Source organism: Zootoca vivipara, chromosome 1 (genome assembly GCF_965207765.1).
Source record: "Zootoca vivipara chromosome 1, rZooViv2.hap1.1, whole genome shotgun sequence".
Classification (NCBI taxonomy): Eukaryota; Metazoa; Chordata; class Lepidosauria; order Squamata; family Lacertidae; genus Zootoca; species Zootoca vivipara.
In genome coordinates, this window is record NC_142582.1 from 87,509,768 (window position 1) to 87,526,673 (window position 16,906).

Genomic DNA, 16,906 nt, shown 5'->3' on the forward strand with positions numbered 1-16,906 from the left:
TCTTAAATGTTGCATTCAGTTCCCTGTTTAAAATAGAATCTTCCAGGTTTCACAGCACATCAGCTGTTTAAGCTTGGCCATGGGTTAGGGGGTAATTTGTCCTTTAGGGGTTCAGCCCCCAGATCAGATATCCTGTTTAACAGGTGATCGGGGTTACATGTGTATACCTGGTATTGGGAACCCAAGACAGGACAGGGGTTATATTGGTGTATCATCTATTTTGCTGCCTAAAAGTCTCCCTCCCTAAGCTCTTGGAGGTAATCTTGGACATAGTGTTGAGGACCTTGAGGCAGCTTGTATTGGGAATCCTCAGTGCTCATGCCAAAGTTACTTCATCTGAAGAAGCTCAGAATGTTATGGCCTCCATGCCAACCATGGCCCTTTCTGAAACTATAACTGGGCTAACGTTGTGGCCACTGGACGTTGTAACACTGGACTGTTTCCATGTTGTGGGAGCCAGTAGTGATTCTGTCATTGGCAGATCATCATCTGATCTATTTTGACTTATAACCTCCATAGGAGTGAAGGATCATATTTGAAGGTCTGCTCCCAAACCCTAATGGATCCAGATGGTTTTATGAGGTCATATGGGGATTTTCCTGTAGGTTTAGTCAACAGTCTTGTTTAGGTCCTGATCTTTGCTTTGAATGAGGAGATGACCGTGGTTATCAGCAAAAGGGAGTTCTGCAAATTCCTATGATCCCTGGGACATTATCCCAGGGATTATAAGATTGTGCTCTAGTGATACATGTGGCTTGACTTTCAGACCTGCCTGTGCTTTGTTTCGCCCTAATCAATCTAATGCTGCTTTTTCACAAGACTCTGACATTTTTTGTGTAATATATCCATAAATATTAGTTTATATAATATACTTATTTTTGTTTAAATTTCAGCCTGATGAACTTCGAGAAATTATAGAGAAAACCAGAGAGATGGAGCAAAATAATGGCCATTACTTCGATACAGCTATTGTGAATTCTGATATTGATAAAGCATACCAAGAATTACTTCGTTTAATTAACAAACTTGATACAGAACCTCAGTGGGTTCCATCCTCCTGGCTACGGTGAAACAGTTACAAGGAAGAAAAGGACCTTGCCAGTAGAAGAATGCTCACCTTGTATATTAGATGATGGATTAACCTCTAGTCTTCTGTGTGCACGGATTAACTGTGTGCTTTTTTTAAAAAAAAATACTCATACAGTCTGACACCATTCTACTGTGATTTTGAATGTCTGATCTTTCACTACCGTTTTACCAGACATTGACATTTTGAACAAGCCACTACATTTTTAATCATTTGAAAATACTTTCAAGCGGCTGCTTTAAATTTACCTTTTCTGACTAGAGTTTTTTCTCAAGGTAAATATATGTATACTGTCCCTGATCACTATAAAAACTGGTTGTTATTTAACATTTTTAAGTTAATTATGTTGCGGACATGATGGTAGTTTGCAAAAACACCTTTACAGAATATTGGATAAAGGAATATACCTACAAGGGGAATGAAGGAATTAATCTACAAGTACTCTCAAATGTATAAAGGGGCTACTTTGATTTGAAGTTGCCTTCTTGGGCTTCAAATGGTTGTTGAAACATTCCATTATCTAATCGCAATGTGTACATTGTAAATATTTCAAACTTTTTTGTCTTTAGTTAGTTTGTAAATCAGATTCACAGCTAATTAAATAACAGTAAGTCCTATGGAAGGTTTTATATATATATATATATCTGCTGATATTTTAGATGTAGTATTTTATGAATTTTTTCCTCTTTGCTATATCAATTGATTGAGAGCCGCGGTTAACACATGGGACTATAGAAGAGTTTAGATGGGAAGCTATATTTTTATGAAAATAGAAATTCTTATATGGATTTTTTTAAAGAATACTTTGCTTCCTTAAAATGTAAATTTGTCTTTTATAACCAAGGAAACAGACTTTGGGATGAATATTAGAATATTTTCTTGTATTTTTATACCTAGACACAAGGTGTCTCATGGCTGTTGATCATGTAGGTAGTTATAAAGTGGAGTTTATAATATTAAGTAACCCAGTTATCACCCTGGATTTAATTGATACTGTTGTGAAACAAAACTAGTGGAAAAATGTGAATGTTACTAAATTAGGAATCTGATGTGTTTTGTTTCTAGAACCAGCATATCCTTATATGCAATTGAAAATACCCATAAAGGTTCAAATATTACAGCTATTGCATTTATGAAACTTCTCTAATTGTAGCTGCCTTTAAAGCTGATTAGCTTTGTTGCTTTGTGGCACCCTTAATGTGAATATGAATAGTTTTCTTTGTTCTCAATCATAGCTTTTATTTTTATATACTGTCATACACTGGAACTACTTCAACATGTAGTTGAATATAACTTAATAGTTAAGAATTAGTCTTTCCATGTTCTTTCATATTTTTCTCTGAAGGATTAAACAGAAAATCCAAGCAGGATTGAAACTTTTTTGTGTTCATAGTTGAACATATACGGTAGTATACATTGACATATGGAGAATTGGGGGGAGGGGGGTAATACTATTTAATAACTGAAATTCCTCTGTTAGTATTATGATCCACTCCCCCGCCATGGGTGAAAAGAGAAATCTGGAATCAACCAACAGCTCCCCTCCTCTGCAGAGTATATGCATATGATCTTTAAGCATAGCACATTTATCAAGAGATTGTAAAATCACTCAACAATGTGCCTCTATCCAATGAAGCCTTTGGGTAGGAAATAGAAGTGATATGGAATAATCTATGTATCACTGTCAACCTGAAAAATAGTGATTTATCTCAAATTGTCAACTTTGCTTAGAATACAAAGCAGAAAAATGAATGTTGTGTTTCTTCCTTGCTTTGCTTTGATGTGATAGTAGACAACAAAATTCAGAAACTCTGGGCTAGTGCAGATGTAAGGCTTCCCACCCTTTAAGCATGCATAGGGGATCAGGAATGGGCTGTGGGATTATTCAGTCCTTTCCCCCTTCCTTTTTCTTGCACAAATCCCCTTCCCTCCCTTGTCTTAACTATGCTTTGCTATGTCTACACTACTGTTAAACCATGGTAAAGCTGGCATTCAGAATCAGTATTTGAAGTGGTTTACAAATCTTACAAGACTTAACAAATGTTCAGGATTGTGCAGAGATGAAGGGTTCGTGGCTAAGGATGGTAGAATCGACACACAAAGGGAAGGCTAGGGAGAGAGCTCACAGTGCCATGGCCTGCTCCCACTTCTTTAACTATGGTTAAGGAATGGAAAGTGTTTTATCTGCATTGTATAGTCTGTGCATTACCCAAATGTATGTATTTTTCATCCTCTTAAGAGTTATGGTGCTGGTGTCCATGAGGTCTAAATTTAAGTACTTTTACAGCCATGTAAAATAATTCTACAACTCTATCAGTATCTTAGGTTTAAATGTTAAGAAAATGCTGGTGTAATCCATGAGGCATTCTAGGACAGTATATGAGATTCTGGTTTTGGCATACTATACTGGTTAAAGAGTGATGTATTAACAGTAAAACTCCATTGTTTCTCCTATCCCCCTTCTGAATTTCTAAGATGATTAAGAAATTAATTGGACATAGTCTTCTAAAAGCAGAAATTACTATATATATTAAATGTGCCTGCCACCTGCTGACCTTTATGAGTTAAGAGTGGTGGCCTAAAAATCCGCACTAAGCTCTGGCTATAAAAATACAACTGTGGTAAACAGTAATAATTAAGAGGGCCTTCGGAAATTATCCATCATACCGTAACTAAATTGATATCTGTCAATTTCTCTACTACTGACATTTGGAAAAGGATGTTCCACAATATTGTAATTACAGAAAAATGGGCATATCTGTTTGGATGAGGGAAGAAAATCCTAAACTTCTTTCAGAGGATACTATATTGTGTATTATAATGAGCTTTGCAACAAGTGCTGTTCTATTCTAGGCTAGTTAAATAGGGGGAAATGTTTGATTAACCAAGTGAAAGATATGCCTTGTAAACAAACCATGACTGTAATGATATTTCTTAAAAAATTGAAAGAGAAAGGGTCAAGGGATAACAAAATAGCTTTTTAAGGTAATATCTCTGCATAACGCCCAGGTTGAAGCTTGACATCTATTTGCACTCTATTTTGAGCTATTATAAACTGCACAATAATGTAAACATGTAAAATAATATTCCTAGCCTTCAAGTAAACTACTGTAAATGTAACTGTGAGGTAATATATTTCACTTCCTAGTGGCTTAGTACTACAGGCTACTGTGCCAGGAAATAAATATAGAGGGTTGTATAAAACAGCTGCAGCTTGTGTGCAGACTGTAGTGTTATGGAAAGCAGTACCAAGATTGCTCCAAGTTGCATCAATGAGGCTGTGCTGGCTGCCAGTGCCAGGGGTGGTTTGGTGGTACAACCTAAAGCCACTATGTGCTAAGAAAAGGCAGGGAAACAAAAGCCAGCTCTTCTTTGTACTATCCTGAAGCCTTGCTGGCATTCAGCTTCATCAGTGCAATCTTGTGCACCTAATGTTTTGTATTGAGCTCTCAAGCAGATCCTGCCCTTGTAGCTCAGTCAGTGCAGTCACTTATTTGTAGAGTTGGAAGGTGTGTTCCAAAGCCTACTTGGGCATGGTACCTAAGACCCTTTGTGTGCGCCATCTTGGCAGATTATGCTCCCCAGAAGTGCATAGGCACAGCTTCACGCACAGTAACTTTTGTTGCAGAGAGTTGGCTGTGTCATTTGGTTCCTAAAGGCAACTGCACAACCAGAATGGCCTGTGGAAATGTGTGGGTTCCCAGATTTTGCAGCCTCCTCTTAAAAAAAAATTCCATCTCTGTTCCTACGAGGTTTTTACTCCCCCAATTACACAGAGCTGAGCTCTTGGTTAAGCTCTCTCCTCACTAACGATAAGGTTTATAGTCAATGTATTCTTAGCTGCAGCTTGGGGATGGTAAGAGAGAGTTTAACCACAAGTGTGAGTTCAGAGAACAGTTGGCACAAGACTAAAAAAAGACCATGGAGGAGCAAAGTGGTTCTAGGAGCCAGTATGGTCCCAATAAGCCAGAGTGTTCCTGAGATTATTAAAAACAACCCTGCTTTATCTTTAACATGGCTTAAAACGTCAGCACAAGTTTGTAACATCATGATGGAAAATAAGGTACTTGACTGAAAAATGAAACTTGAATAAGCATATGTTTAATTGTGGAGGTTTTTCTCTGTCCTTTGGAAAGGAATTAGCATATCTTGCATCACTATTTGCTTACCAAAAATAAAGGTCACTTATTACTTATATTGCACACAAAGTGTATTCTTTAAATAAACCAGCACCTTATGTGAACTTGGTGCAATGAGGGAGGGGAGAACTTATATGCATCATTTTTTTCAATTCATAACTCATTTTAAATGCCTTATTTTATTATTTAGAATCACACCTCCCACTTCTGGATGTAGTACTGTTTTTGTTGCATGTAGAGCAGGGTTAATGAATCTCCAGACCACAAGCCAAACCACCAGAAGTTCCAAGGTAGAACGCAAGGCCATTTCTCCCAACCCATGCCTAGTGTCTTATCAAGCTGATGGGAGGATTTCAGTCCTGCTTGGTGCTGTTTTGCTATGTTTGAAGGTGAAGAGAAGTATGGTGTACAAGGTCAATTGAAAGTATAACTCATTCTTGCTTCAGTAAACCAATACTAATGTTGCCTTACGCTTCTAAAATTGTAGGCTTACCAGTTTAAGCATTATTACAAGCTTATTTCAAGACTGGAACTGTTCTAAAATCCATTAGGTCACCATTAGTTGCTGCTTTAAGTGCTGTGATAGTGATTTCCTTAACTGTTCACTAAGTGGATCAATTATTTGCTGGTGTGGAACTTCATGAGTAGTCACGTCTGTCTCAAATCATTAGGTGCTTCCAGACACTTGCTAGAATCAAGTTAAACGTTTGGTTGCATCTTCTGGGGAATTGCTATCCAGACATCCTTCAGCTGCTGCACTATCTCAAGGAGCTAAACCACAGCATGCTTAAGACAGTGTAGAACACATCTACTCCTAAGAACTTCCCACATTCTTAAATCAGTAAGACTAGGAATGCTAAATGCATGCAGCACAGGACACAACCATAGCTGTATTAGGTAGGCAGCGCTGAGGAAACTGTAAACTCCTAATGTGTAGAGAGGCTGGTGCCACCTATGGCAGCCCGTATAAACACACCTTCAGTTGCATAGGGAAATGGTTGCTCCTTTTCTGATAACAGCCCAAGGGTAAAAGCATTATGTTCAACTCCTATTCCATTAAGAACAATAGCCTTGTACTGTATAGGATTACTTATCATATGGCATGATATTATAACATGTTTTTCAGCCTGCTAGTTAGGGCCAGGTTTCTGTCAAATTGCAGGACAAGTAAGCATGCACTGTATAAGGAAGATTTTTGACAAGAGGATGCCCTTTTCAGCTGCTTCAGAGTTCAAGTAACTATAGAATAGTTGTTCAGATGCAAAAGAGAAATCCTGTTCACTCAACTAGTTCCCACCTACCTATTTTGAAAATTGCATAGATGTTTTCCAAAAATGACACAAGTTTAGACACAGGTTCCTTTACTGATTTTACAGCACAGATGAGTTGGCAAATACAACATAAAATGGAAACCATTCCTTCTTTTAGAAACAAAAAGATACAATGAGATCACACAGATTTTTTTTAATTGGGTTTTGAAGAAAAAAGCCTGTTCATTTAATAAGTTATTACAGTTGCTGTCACTTGTGAACACAAAGCAGGTCAAAACAAGGAACTTTGCTCACAAGAATTTGGCAGTATGTGGGGGAAATGAAGTTAAGTACAGCTGAGAGAACAGCAGAAGCAGAAGTGTCAATACTTCTCTGCCAAATAAATTAAATGGAGATAAGTAGAACTGGAAATGTTTCTGCTTCATGCATGTGTTCAATGGACAAACCAGCTATTTTCCACAACAGAAAAAAAATCTTGGAATAAATCCAGACTGGATAGCACAGGCTAATACACCAAATGAAGAGCCACAAAAGCATCACAATGTGTCCAGAACTGTATCTCAAACTCACTGTTCTGAGTCCTGCATTATAACAGATGTCCACAGCTATTCAAAGAGAAGATCTTCGTCCCTTTCCTCCGCAAGCAAATTAGCAGGCTCGCGGAGCTGTCCAGCAGCCCTCTGCAACTCTTGCAGTTTTTCATTCTTTTCTTTCAGTATCTTCTTCTTCTCCTGGATCTTCTTTAATCTACAGAGAAAAATAGTGCAAATTATTGTAAAGCTGGTGTGCAGATAGCAGGTCATTCCTACATGTGCCCACCCACACCCCACCCCAAAATTTGACACCGCCATTATCTGGATTTTATTTCCAATTTCACAAAGTTTGGGGGAAAACTAGGGCTTCTCATTCCCTGCAATGGCTTGGTGCACTGAGTGCTTTCCCATGCACCAGAAGGAGAGGAAACTCAGCTTTGTTGTTATGTGTGGGTGTCGCAGTCCCAGTGCACCACCCTTAGATGATAAATTGTTCCATTTGACACACTGCATTTGAAGGCTTTGGTAAACATGAGTTAATATACCAGTACATTTGTATTCTACTCCAATGAGAAATAGTTGGCAGTAATGGGCCATCAATTCTGTGGAACTTAGCTGAAAATTCAAGGGCAGAATGCACCAGCATTTGGAGGTGGAGGTGTACTTTCCATTGTATCTTTGAAACTTTTTTGCACCTGTTTTCCTTTGGCACAATTATATAAAATTAGAATTTCTTCCTAGAAAAAGTGAGGTGGTTGCTTAGAGCAGGGGTAGGGAAAGGAACGAGGGTACTAACTACCTGGTGTCCTCCAGATCTTTTGGAGAACAACTCCATTAGTCCCAGCCAACCTGACTGTTGGTTGATGGGAGATGTAGTCTAAAACATCTGGAGGACATCAGGTTAGCAAGGACTGTTGGGAGGGAATCAGTATGAACCAGGTTGCACACTCATATGGAGTGGAATCCAAGAAGGGGGAGGCCATTTCTGTTAACTCCTCCTCACTGCAGGTTCCCACCGCAATAGACTCCACAGAATTGGGAGACTTTGCAAAAAGAGGTTGAAAACGTGGTGGTGGAACTGCAGGAAAAACATTGAGTGTGCAAAAATTCCCTCCTCTTTGGTTAACATTCATGGGATCAAAAGACTCCATCCCAAGGCAGCTATTTGATTCCACTCATAGTGCTTAGCAGCGATTCCCAAGATCACAGAGGGCAAGAAAAGTGCAACTGTGATTATGGGAAATGGTGTCAGCAGTCACTGGCTGTACCCATATGCAACCCAGTTTACATTTTTATTTCTCCACATGATTCTGTTCCTGAGGATACTCAAAAGGAATCACTCAGGAGAAAAAATGCAGCAATACCTTTAAAATGTTCTTCATTTAAGGGTTTATAACCCTGTTCCCAACAAGTGTTTTTGAAGTGGTCTACAACAAATATAATCAGCAGAGCCTCCTGCTAAAGCAAACTTTCCTGAAGCAACTCCAAGCTTCCAGACTGGCATAATGACCTAGGCTGAAGGTCTTAGATGTATTTTTCTTACCCCGCACTTAACATCTGTACCACACCAACAATATTTTCCAGATTCATAATTTCCTATTTTTGGATTACGAAGTCACTCACCTGTAAAACTCCTCTCGCTCTCGCTCATCCAACTCAGTTATGATATAAGAGAGTGTACGTTCAATCCTGGGAATAATCACTATAAAAAGAAATTGCTATTAGTAAGTATGATTCTATAAGTACAAGGAGGGCAGCCATGCAAAAATTAGTTATACTGGTGATTGCCATCTATGTTTTTGAACATACATAGATATGTGTGTAGTCTAATCCTGCCAAGGGGTGCCCAGGTTATCATCTCCTGAGTTAGATGCATAGTTTGTTGTATGGCACAGTAATTTAAGCACTACACAGAATGGCCAGAGTGTGCCAGAGCAAAAGGAAAAATGCTTCACAGTGATGTGGTGTTCCAGGGGCCACAAACATAGTGGTTGTGGGAGGAAAGGGTCATCTTAGGGAAGATGGTTCTTCTAGATTCTGACCTCTTCCAAGACAGTACTATGAAATGGGGCCTTGGAAAAGCCACCCATCAGCACAGCTCTGAATCGCATCATGGTATTAGGATGCATATTAGGAAGCTTCATTTACTACCCAATTTATGGTGGGCAGTATTTTTTGGTTATGCTCTCCATTTGGACCTGGTTCAGATGACACCCTAAGCCAAATGGACTGAGGAGGAGCAAAGCAGCTGCAATCTGAGAGCCCACATATTGCTCGCCCTGTTATGCAAACCAGCTCATTCACCATAGTTAGAACACACCGTCCTTTCTGTGTTCAAGAGCACCTAAGGCAAACTCACCCAGCCTGATACCCTCCAGATGTTTTGGACAACAACTCCCATCATCCCCAGCAGTTGTAGCCCAAAACATCTGGAAGGTATCGGGCTGGGCAAGACTAACTTAAGGATTATCTCCTTTGACTCACCATGCTCAATAGCATTCACACGCCTATTGGTTATCTTGATGGCTTCATCTAGTGTAACAAACGAAGTCTATAGAAAGGGGAAGGAATGAGCAGAAAATTAGATATTTATACGAAAGAAGCATCATGCACTAGCTCTTTGTACCTCAGCCCTGAGCAGAGACATGTCCGCAAATATATGGGACATTATTGCTAAGAAAGATAAATTGATCTGGCATCATGCAGGCTTGGTCACTCACTCAGTATTTCACAAACAAGTTTCCCTAAATAGGGTATTTATTTATTGACAACTCAGTCTTCCAAACTTACTAGCACAGCTTTTTTTGCACCAGCCTACTATTAGGGGATGGCAAAATATAAATTCGCTGCCCACAATCCCAGTGCTGATTTACCCACATTCTAGTGTTAATTTGTAAGGTGAAAAGCGGGGTGTGTTGCTAATTCTTGCACAGGATACTGTAGCCTATATACTGTTAGTGGCAGAAAGAAGGGCCTATTGTACAATGTGTACATCCATAAGCGCACACAAAAGTGAGCACACAACATTCTACCAGGCTGATAATCCAGATTCAGGAACTCAACAAAAAGACCCAGCTGTGCGCTCCTTTCAAAGAAGTTGAGAGCCTAGCACAAACTTAGTGCAACAAGATGGGATTCTGTGCAATTGTCAGCTCATCAGTGTTTTGGAAGCAAAGTCCAAAGGCTGAAATCTAATTTCCCCTTAAACGAAAGCCATACCACTCCCTGGCACCACCATGCACCCCCTGACTTCAGGTCAGAGCACAATATGCAGTTCCTCTTGTCCTCAAAGTATATCTTAGGAACAACTACAGATGATCAATTAGAAAAGGAAGCAGATACTTTAAAAAGACCTCACAAATAATTATTATATATACAGCCATACCAGAGGTCCTTCTAATAGTTTTCTTTCTCCACCTACCTGCAGAGAGGCCAATTCCACGAGGAGTTCTACTGCTTTGGCATAGTTCCTTTTCAGTTTGGCCAGCTGCTCCCCACCTCTGGCTAAACCAGTCAGCTCATAACCTGAAAGAATTCATCCAGTACCATTAGCAGCCTCATTAGTAACAGAAAATCAACCACCAAAAATCAACCACCAAACAGAAAACTAAACCATCAGCCACTCATCTCAGCTTCCACTTCTAATATGGAAAATGCAAATAGTTATAAAGGGATATACCTGACGGTGTCAGGGCGCTTGCAGAGTGGGTTTCCACCAGTGTGATAGAATTTCCCCTTCCTCTCCAATCCCTGTACCCTCAAAGTCTGACCCAGAGGGTTAGAGAACCCTCCTGGAGTGGGGTGGAGGTAGGACTACAAAAGGAAGGGGAAGTTCCATCGCACAAATGATATCGCCCAAAAAATGCCATCTTGACCCTACTAAAGTAAATAGCATGAGTTTCCATAACTTCCCAAAGCTAAGGATTGCATTTAAAAGGCACCATGTGGTCTTTCACATGTTAACCTCTCCTCCAGTATATAAAAGCAACCCATGATTTTTAAAAAATTGAGGGTTAGTCCCAGAGTGCTAGCAGAAGTCGGTGCAAGGGCTCCTGCTAGTGTAAAGGGGCTTTCCCCCCCCAAAAAAAAAATCTGCCATGGAAGGCAGGGAGAACCCTCAGAGCAGCATACAGGGGCAGAGTGTGAGGGTTGTTTTATCAGGCAAGCAGAAATACAGTACTTGCACTTGACAGAATTATCAGAAGAGTGCAGTGTTAAATTCTTTCCTAAACATTTACAGAAAAGCTGTAAATCAGGCATCCCCAAACTGCGGCCCTCCAGATGTTTTGGCCTACAACTCCCATGATCCCTAGCTAAGAGGACCAGTGGTCAAGGATTATGGGAATTGTAGTCCAAAACATCTGGAGGGCCGAAGTTTGGGGATGCCTGCTGTAAATCGTCCACATAACCATTGCTTATTATATTATACCACAGGCCAGTTACAGAAGATACAGTTTTCAAGGCTCTCAAACATGGCATATTAAAGCTAAGATCACATCAAAACCTCTTGAGATAAGGAAAAGAAAAGAAAAATCACTTCTTACTGTCTCCTCCTTCTTGGTAATGTTCAAAAACTGGCAGGGTCACACCTGTAAAAGATACACAGCAGTTTGTGTAATTAATGAATTCCACTTCCTAATTTCTATTCTGGCCGCCATCTTGTTCTCATAACACTCACGACCACACCCTTTGGGACCTAAAGCCAGTTTGATTCTGGTTTATAGGGAGCACTTAAATCACAGTTTCCAAGTTCAGGTGTCATGAGAAATGATGGCTTAAATGAACCAGAACACATCCTCTGAAGTTCGGTTTATAAAATGAGCCACATTTTAATAAAAACACTGACAGACTGAAGTGTGCCCAGAGCAGGGCCAGCAGTAGCGTGAAAAGTCTGGAAACCATCCTATGAGCAACAGCTGAAAGAGCTGGGTATATTTAGGCTTAAGAAGAAGTAGATAAGGGGAGACATGGCAGGCTTCAAAAATATGAAGGGCTGCCACAGAATGTAGAACAGTTATTCTCTGCTGATCCGGGTCTAGAACAAACAAGTGAAAATGGCAAGGAAGCAGATTTTGGATAAACTTTAGAAGCTTCCTACTGTTTCAACAGTATCACAGGCAGCCTGGGGAAGTGGTCGGCTCTACAGTGCTGGAGGCATTTAAAGAGTGGCTGGATAGCAATTTATCAGATTCTGCATTGAACAGGAATCGGTAACGTTCAAAGTCCACTCCAACTATTTGATTCTACTATAAGCCGCAATAAACAATGTGGTAGTTTCTCAGTGACTTAAATAATTAAATAAATTTAATTTAAAATAATTATATTATGTGTAGCATAAAGATACACACCTGCTACATTGTCTTTCTTAGCTCTGATCTTGACCTGAGCTTTGTTCACATTCTGAATCACAGTTGTACTGCAGAAACAAATATGTATCAGTACATATTCAACGGATTTGAGGAAGCAATTGCCAGTATATTTTCTTAGTTTTCATAAAGTATGTTTAATGCGAACACAGCACCATATATAGAAAACCTGCTCCTAGCACCTGCTGCACAATTCCATGTATGTTTTCTCAGAGCAAGTCTCACTTGTGAGGCTTAATCCAGGACAGTGTATACATAACACAACATCATGGTGTCCTATAAAGCAGAAAAGTACTAGAGGTTGTTTTTTTTTCAAATGCAGTACTAAGCTGAATTAAAGGTTCCAGCTCTTGAACCAATAAAAATTGCACTGCTGTTTTTCTTATTCATAAATGCTTCATAGATGCTTTATACCTGTGAAATGGGGTGTTCCATTTTAATATATTCCTAAAATGTTTCTGAAATCATGATTAGTGAACTGCCATTTTCATAATGTTCAAAGCAGTGACCACAGCAAACCATGCTGATCAGTCTTCAAAACATGCTCTGATGCACTGTAGGCAATGCAGTGGTAATTTATTTTAAAGAGTAATCGATGACTGCTACTGGAACACAAAGTCACAGAAACTCAAGGAGTCATTTGTCAACTAGAAGAAGCTAAAATATGAAGGTAGGTAGTAATATTTAGAACACTGTGGAGTCTATCACAACTTTAGTGTTATTCCCTGCCCTCATATTTTTCTTCTGCTCGTTTATCGTTGCAGACACTCTGGAAATATATTTAATTTCCTATGGGGTTTGCGTTCTACCTTTTCCTGCTGCAGAATTTTCATTTTCCTCCCAATCTCCTCCACAAATAGAAAGGAATGCTTCACCTCTTGAGAGAGGCCAAATGTCTCACACAGAAGTTCCTTCAACAACACCCATTTGTGAGCTTTACCTGAAGTCTCCAGCTGTGAACTTTGCCTCAGCAAGAGAAAAGGCTGCTTCTCTCATCACCTCACCCATCAACATCTTTGTCTGCAAATACAACCCAAAAAAGGACATTTTCTGAAGCCAATATACAGGTTACAACTGATAATGAGAGTTAAGTCTGGAGTGGGCCTGGTTTGTTTTTGTTTTAAAAAGAGCAAAACTCATTCCTGCTATTATAACGGTTTGTACATTGGTGATTCTTTAGCAGGTAAATTCAGTACATTAAAACACCCTACCTCAATAATTTTTTTAAGGATCTGCCGGAATCTCATAGTCAGAGCATCAGATTTCTTCTTCAAGAGGTTGCGACCTGTCTGGGCTCCTTTCAAACGGGCCTTCATGATGGTCTGAGCCCTGTCAAATTCAAAAAAGTAATAAATACTTTTGATCTTGTCACTGGAGGTGATCTGGGAAAAAGAGAAGAATGTTCCTGGAAAGGCACATTCCTAAAAACAAGAGGAAATATTCTTTAGCTCACAGAACTTGAACATACACTTACAACACATGTCTGACAGTCCAATCCTATGCCTGTTTACTCTGTAATAATACCTACTGTGCACTGAAGGGTACATCATAAAAGAGGTTTAAAGAATCTCTCAAGGGAAATCTTAAAAAATATAGTATAAACACCAACAACTGGGAAACAATGGCTTATGAGCATCCAATTTTGGAGAACAGCCTTTACCAAAGGTGTCATGGACTTTGAAGATGCTCAAACTCAGGACGAAAGGGAGAAATGAGCTAAGAGGAAGGCATGTTTGGCAAACCCTCACCATGATCAACTCCCACCCAGAAATCTATGTCTCCACTGTGGAAGGACGTGTGGATCCAGAACTGGCCTCCACAGTCACTTATGGACTCACTGTTAAGACTCTATTCATGGAAGACAATCTTACTTGGAGAAGAAGAAGAAGAAGAAGAAGAAGAAGAAGAAGAAGAAGAAGAAGAAGAAGAAGAAGAAGAAGAAGAAGAAGAAGAAGAAGAAGAAGAAGAAGACAGAAGCTTATAACCTTTAGGCTGCAATTCTAAACACGCTTGCAATCCCCATACCAAATAAGCAAAGATGACAAACTCCAGTTTTATGGAGAGGCTGCTACAGAAGTGCTGACAAGAGAACTTTAGAATTGGTTCACTCTGCCAAAGGAAGTTCAGCAACCTTTCTGTCCGAATTTTCACTTTTAGAAATATGGCAACCCTATCATAAGCTAAGTTCCTTACTGGAAACTCAAGAATTTGTTTTGCATTATGAACGGTCTCTTCTACCATTCAACACAAACCAAATCACATCACATACTACTTTTCCCAATAGTTCCAGGTTAGAAAAGGGAGCTACCTGGTAACGTATGAACAGCAGCATGGACAGAGGCAATCCTATGACAAATGGTGGACATTTGAAAATAAGACAACCACTGCAGGCCCCTGCCTCACTTTTATAATCGTAGCAAGAAGCAATAACATTGGCTTCACCTAATGGCTAGACACAACTTGCTTTCTACATGCTTGCAATTATCTCAAAGAATGGTAACAAGCAGCTGCCACGCAGTAAACAACGGTCTGTGCTCACTCTATGGATTTGCCTGAATTCAATGGTTTTTGCCTGTTCAGTAATTGCTGTGTCCACCCATGATTCCCATGATCTCCAAGGAAAAGTAATTGGAAACAACAACAAAATAATTTTGGGCGGTACTAGAAATATTGAATAAGGAGATTTCATGGCAATTCCTTAGAGAGCTTATAATATGTCTCCCAGGAACTGCCTAAGATGGAAATCAACTTGAGGAAGAGAACTGCAACTTCTTTAAATGAAGGGAAGGTCTAGTGTCCGTATTCCTGCACTGACTGGCTTGCACCACTGCCTCTCTATCTCAAGCTAACTCATTTACCAGCTGGAACAAGATTCAGCAAAACTGTGTGTGGACACTAAACATGGCTCTGTTTACTATCAAGAATCCCATGCCAGATTCAGCAAACATACTGGAAATATGGCTGATCTATGTAAGGAGCAGGAATCTATACTCATAATAAAAACTCTGCATATGATTATACTGCAAGGGTGAAATTCAATGCATACCTGCCTAGAGAAAATTCCACTGAAATCAATGGGACTTCCAAGTTAACAAAATAGTATGGCAATGTGTGAAAATGAGAAACTGCCAAGCTAGGCACTAGAAGTACAATTAATTTTATGGCACTTAAAAGAAACAGAAGACTTACAGCCTTTAAAATAAGAGTGCTCATGAGGAAACTCAGTTCTCCCTCTCAAGATTCAGTTTGAAAGCTGAACACAGTTGTTTGTTATTAAGAAGTTTCTATTTTGAAATTACCAAGGTTGCAATCTTATGTACTAGAATAAACTTTCTACTTTTGAGCATCATTTTGAGGCTTCACATTCTTCTCTTTTTTAGTAGTGCCCCTTCCTAATATCCTCTGGCTAGAAAACATATTAATAATAATAGGAGACATTTCAAGCATTGCAAAGTCAGATAAAATGACAACCCTGTTCCATAACTGTCAAAGACATCTGACCATATGACAAAGCATTTGCCATTTTGACCTGGAAACAACTCACATTTCACTTCCCCATTTTTTAAGCCTACAAGTCTGACTTGTCTGAATGAAGGGGGGGGACTCTTATATGACAGGTAACATTACTGTACCTTTATATTCCAACGAGTTCCTCCCACAACCCCTTGTAAACTTAACCAATGCCAATCAATACATTGGTGATAGTTATAGGATTCGAAACAGAATTTGTTGAGTATCAAATTCTGCACACCAAAGCGCTCTCCAAATTCAACGCGAATTGAAGCAATCCAAAATAACTACATTTCTATTGGGGTCTTAAGGCCGCTGAAAACGGATCGCACCCTCCCTTTGTGAATTAAAAGGGTGAGAAAATGCACCCCCGTGACGGCGGCTAAAGGGTGTTTTTGTGGCTGATCCGTGGCAGCTTGAATTTGAGAGCTAAACAACCCCCAGCGCAGTGTCCGGCTGTGGGGCCGCAGGGAAGGAAATGACCGGCCCCCACCACCGTCCAAGGGAGGCCCTGAAAGGACCAGGAGAGAAGCGTCACTCACATCCGCGAAGGGAAAACCTCGATCCTGTCTTTGCCTGACATCTTGCCCGGGGTGGTCGGCGGAGATTGCTCAAGAGACGCCGCTGGCTCCTTCGCTTCCTTCTCTCAGCTGCAATCCCGCTCCTGTCACGTGACTCCTCTTGGTTACCAAGGGCATCGCGGCCTCCAGTTCCGCTTTCAACCACGAAGCCCCGCCCTCCACGACGCCCGTCACCGAGGAGGCACCTCCTCCTCCTCGGCTCCTCAGGGCGCTCAGCCCGGCGGGCGCCGCGTCAAAAGGCATAGAGCAAGAATCCTAGACAGGAGAGCTTTGGCAAAAACTCTATGGTATAAAGTCTTGACTTCCGAGATAAGTGCAACTGCCGAGGACCCGCCGACTGCATGTCGCAGAGAAACGGATCATTTTTAGAGAGTTGCCGTACAGACTGAACTTCCAGCAAAAGTGGAAATCCGCCACAT

General features: G+C 40.2%; 2 protein-coding genes across 3 annotated transcripts in view; one reads left to right on the forward strand and one right to left on the reverse strand.

Annotated features, from left to right (window-relative positions):
- PALS1 (protein associated with LIN7 1, MAGUK p55 family member) overlaps positions 1-5,282 on the forward strand; it is a 55,031-nt gene extending 49,749 nt beyond the window's left edge. For both annotated transcript variants that reach the window (XM_035113874.3, XM_035113883.3), the window contains exon 14: positions 894-5,282. In XM_035113874.3, coding sequence (XP_034969765.1) covers positions 894-1,070 — 177 coding nt within the window. In that variant the 3' untranslated portion in view covers positions 1,071-5,282. The remainder of the gene's footprint in view (positions 1-893) is intronic.
- A 1,288-nt stretch (positions 5,283-6,570) lies between these two features.
- ATP6V1D (ATPase H+ transporting V1 subunit D) lies at positions 6,571-16,596 on the reverse strand. Its single transcript, XM_035113919.3, has 9 exons — positions 16,449-16,596; positions 13,608-13,725; positions 13,337-13,416; positions 12,379-12,446; positions 11,575-11,619; positions 10,452-10,555; positions 9,515-9,581; positions 8,654-8,732; positions 6,571-7,244 (listed from the first exon to the last, which is right to left on the reverse strand). Exons 1-9 carry the CDS (start codon positions 16,487-16,489, stop codon positions 7,103-7,105), a joined length of 744 nt encoding a protein of 247 aa, XP_034969810.1. The 5' UTR covers positions 16,490-16,596; the 3' UTR covers positions 6,571-7,102.
- Positions 16,597-16,906: the final 310 nt, after the last annotated feature.

Coding starts and splice junctions, on each gene's coding strand:
- ATP6V1D (XM_035113919.3), bottom strand. CDS start 16,489: ATGTCAGGCAAAGACAGGATCGAGGTTTTCCCTTCGCGGAT. Junction 12,447..13,336: donor TTCACAGCTGGAGACTTCAG/GTAAAGCTCACA, acceptor TTGTTTCTGCAG/TACAACTGTGATTCAGAATG. Junction 8,733..9,514: donor TGTGAATGCTATTGAGCATG/GTGAGTCAAAGG, acceptor TTCTTTTTATAG/TGATTATTCCCAGGATTGAA.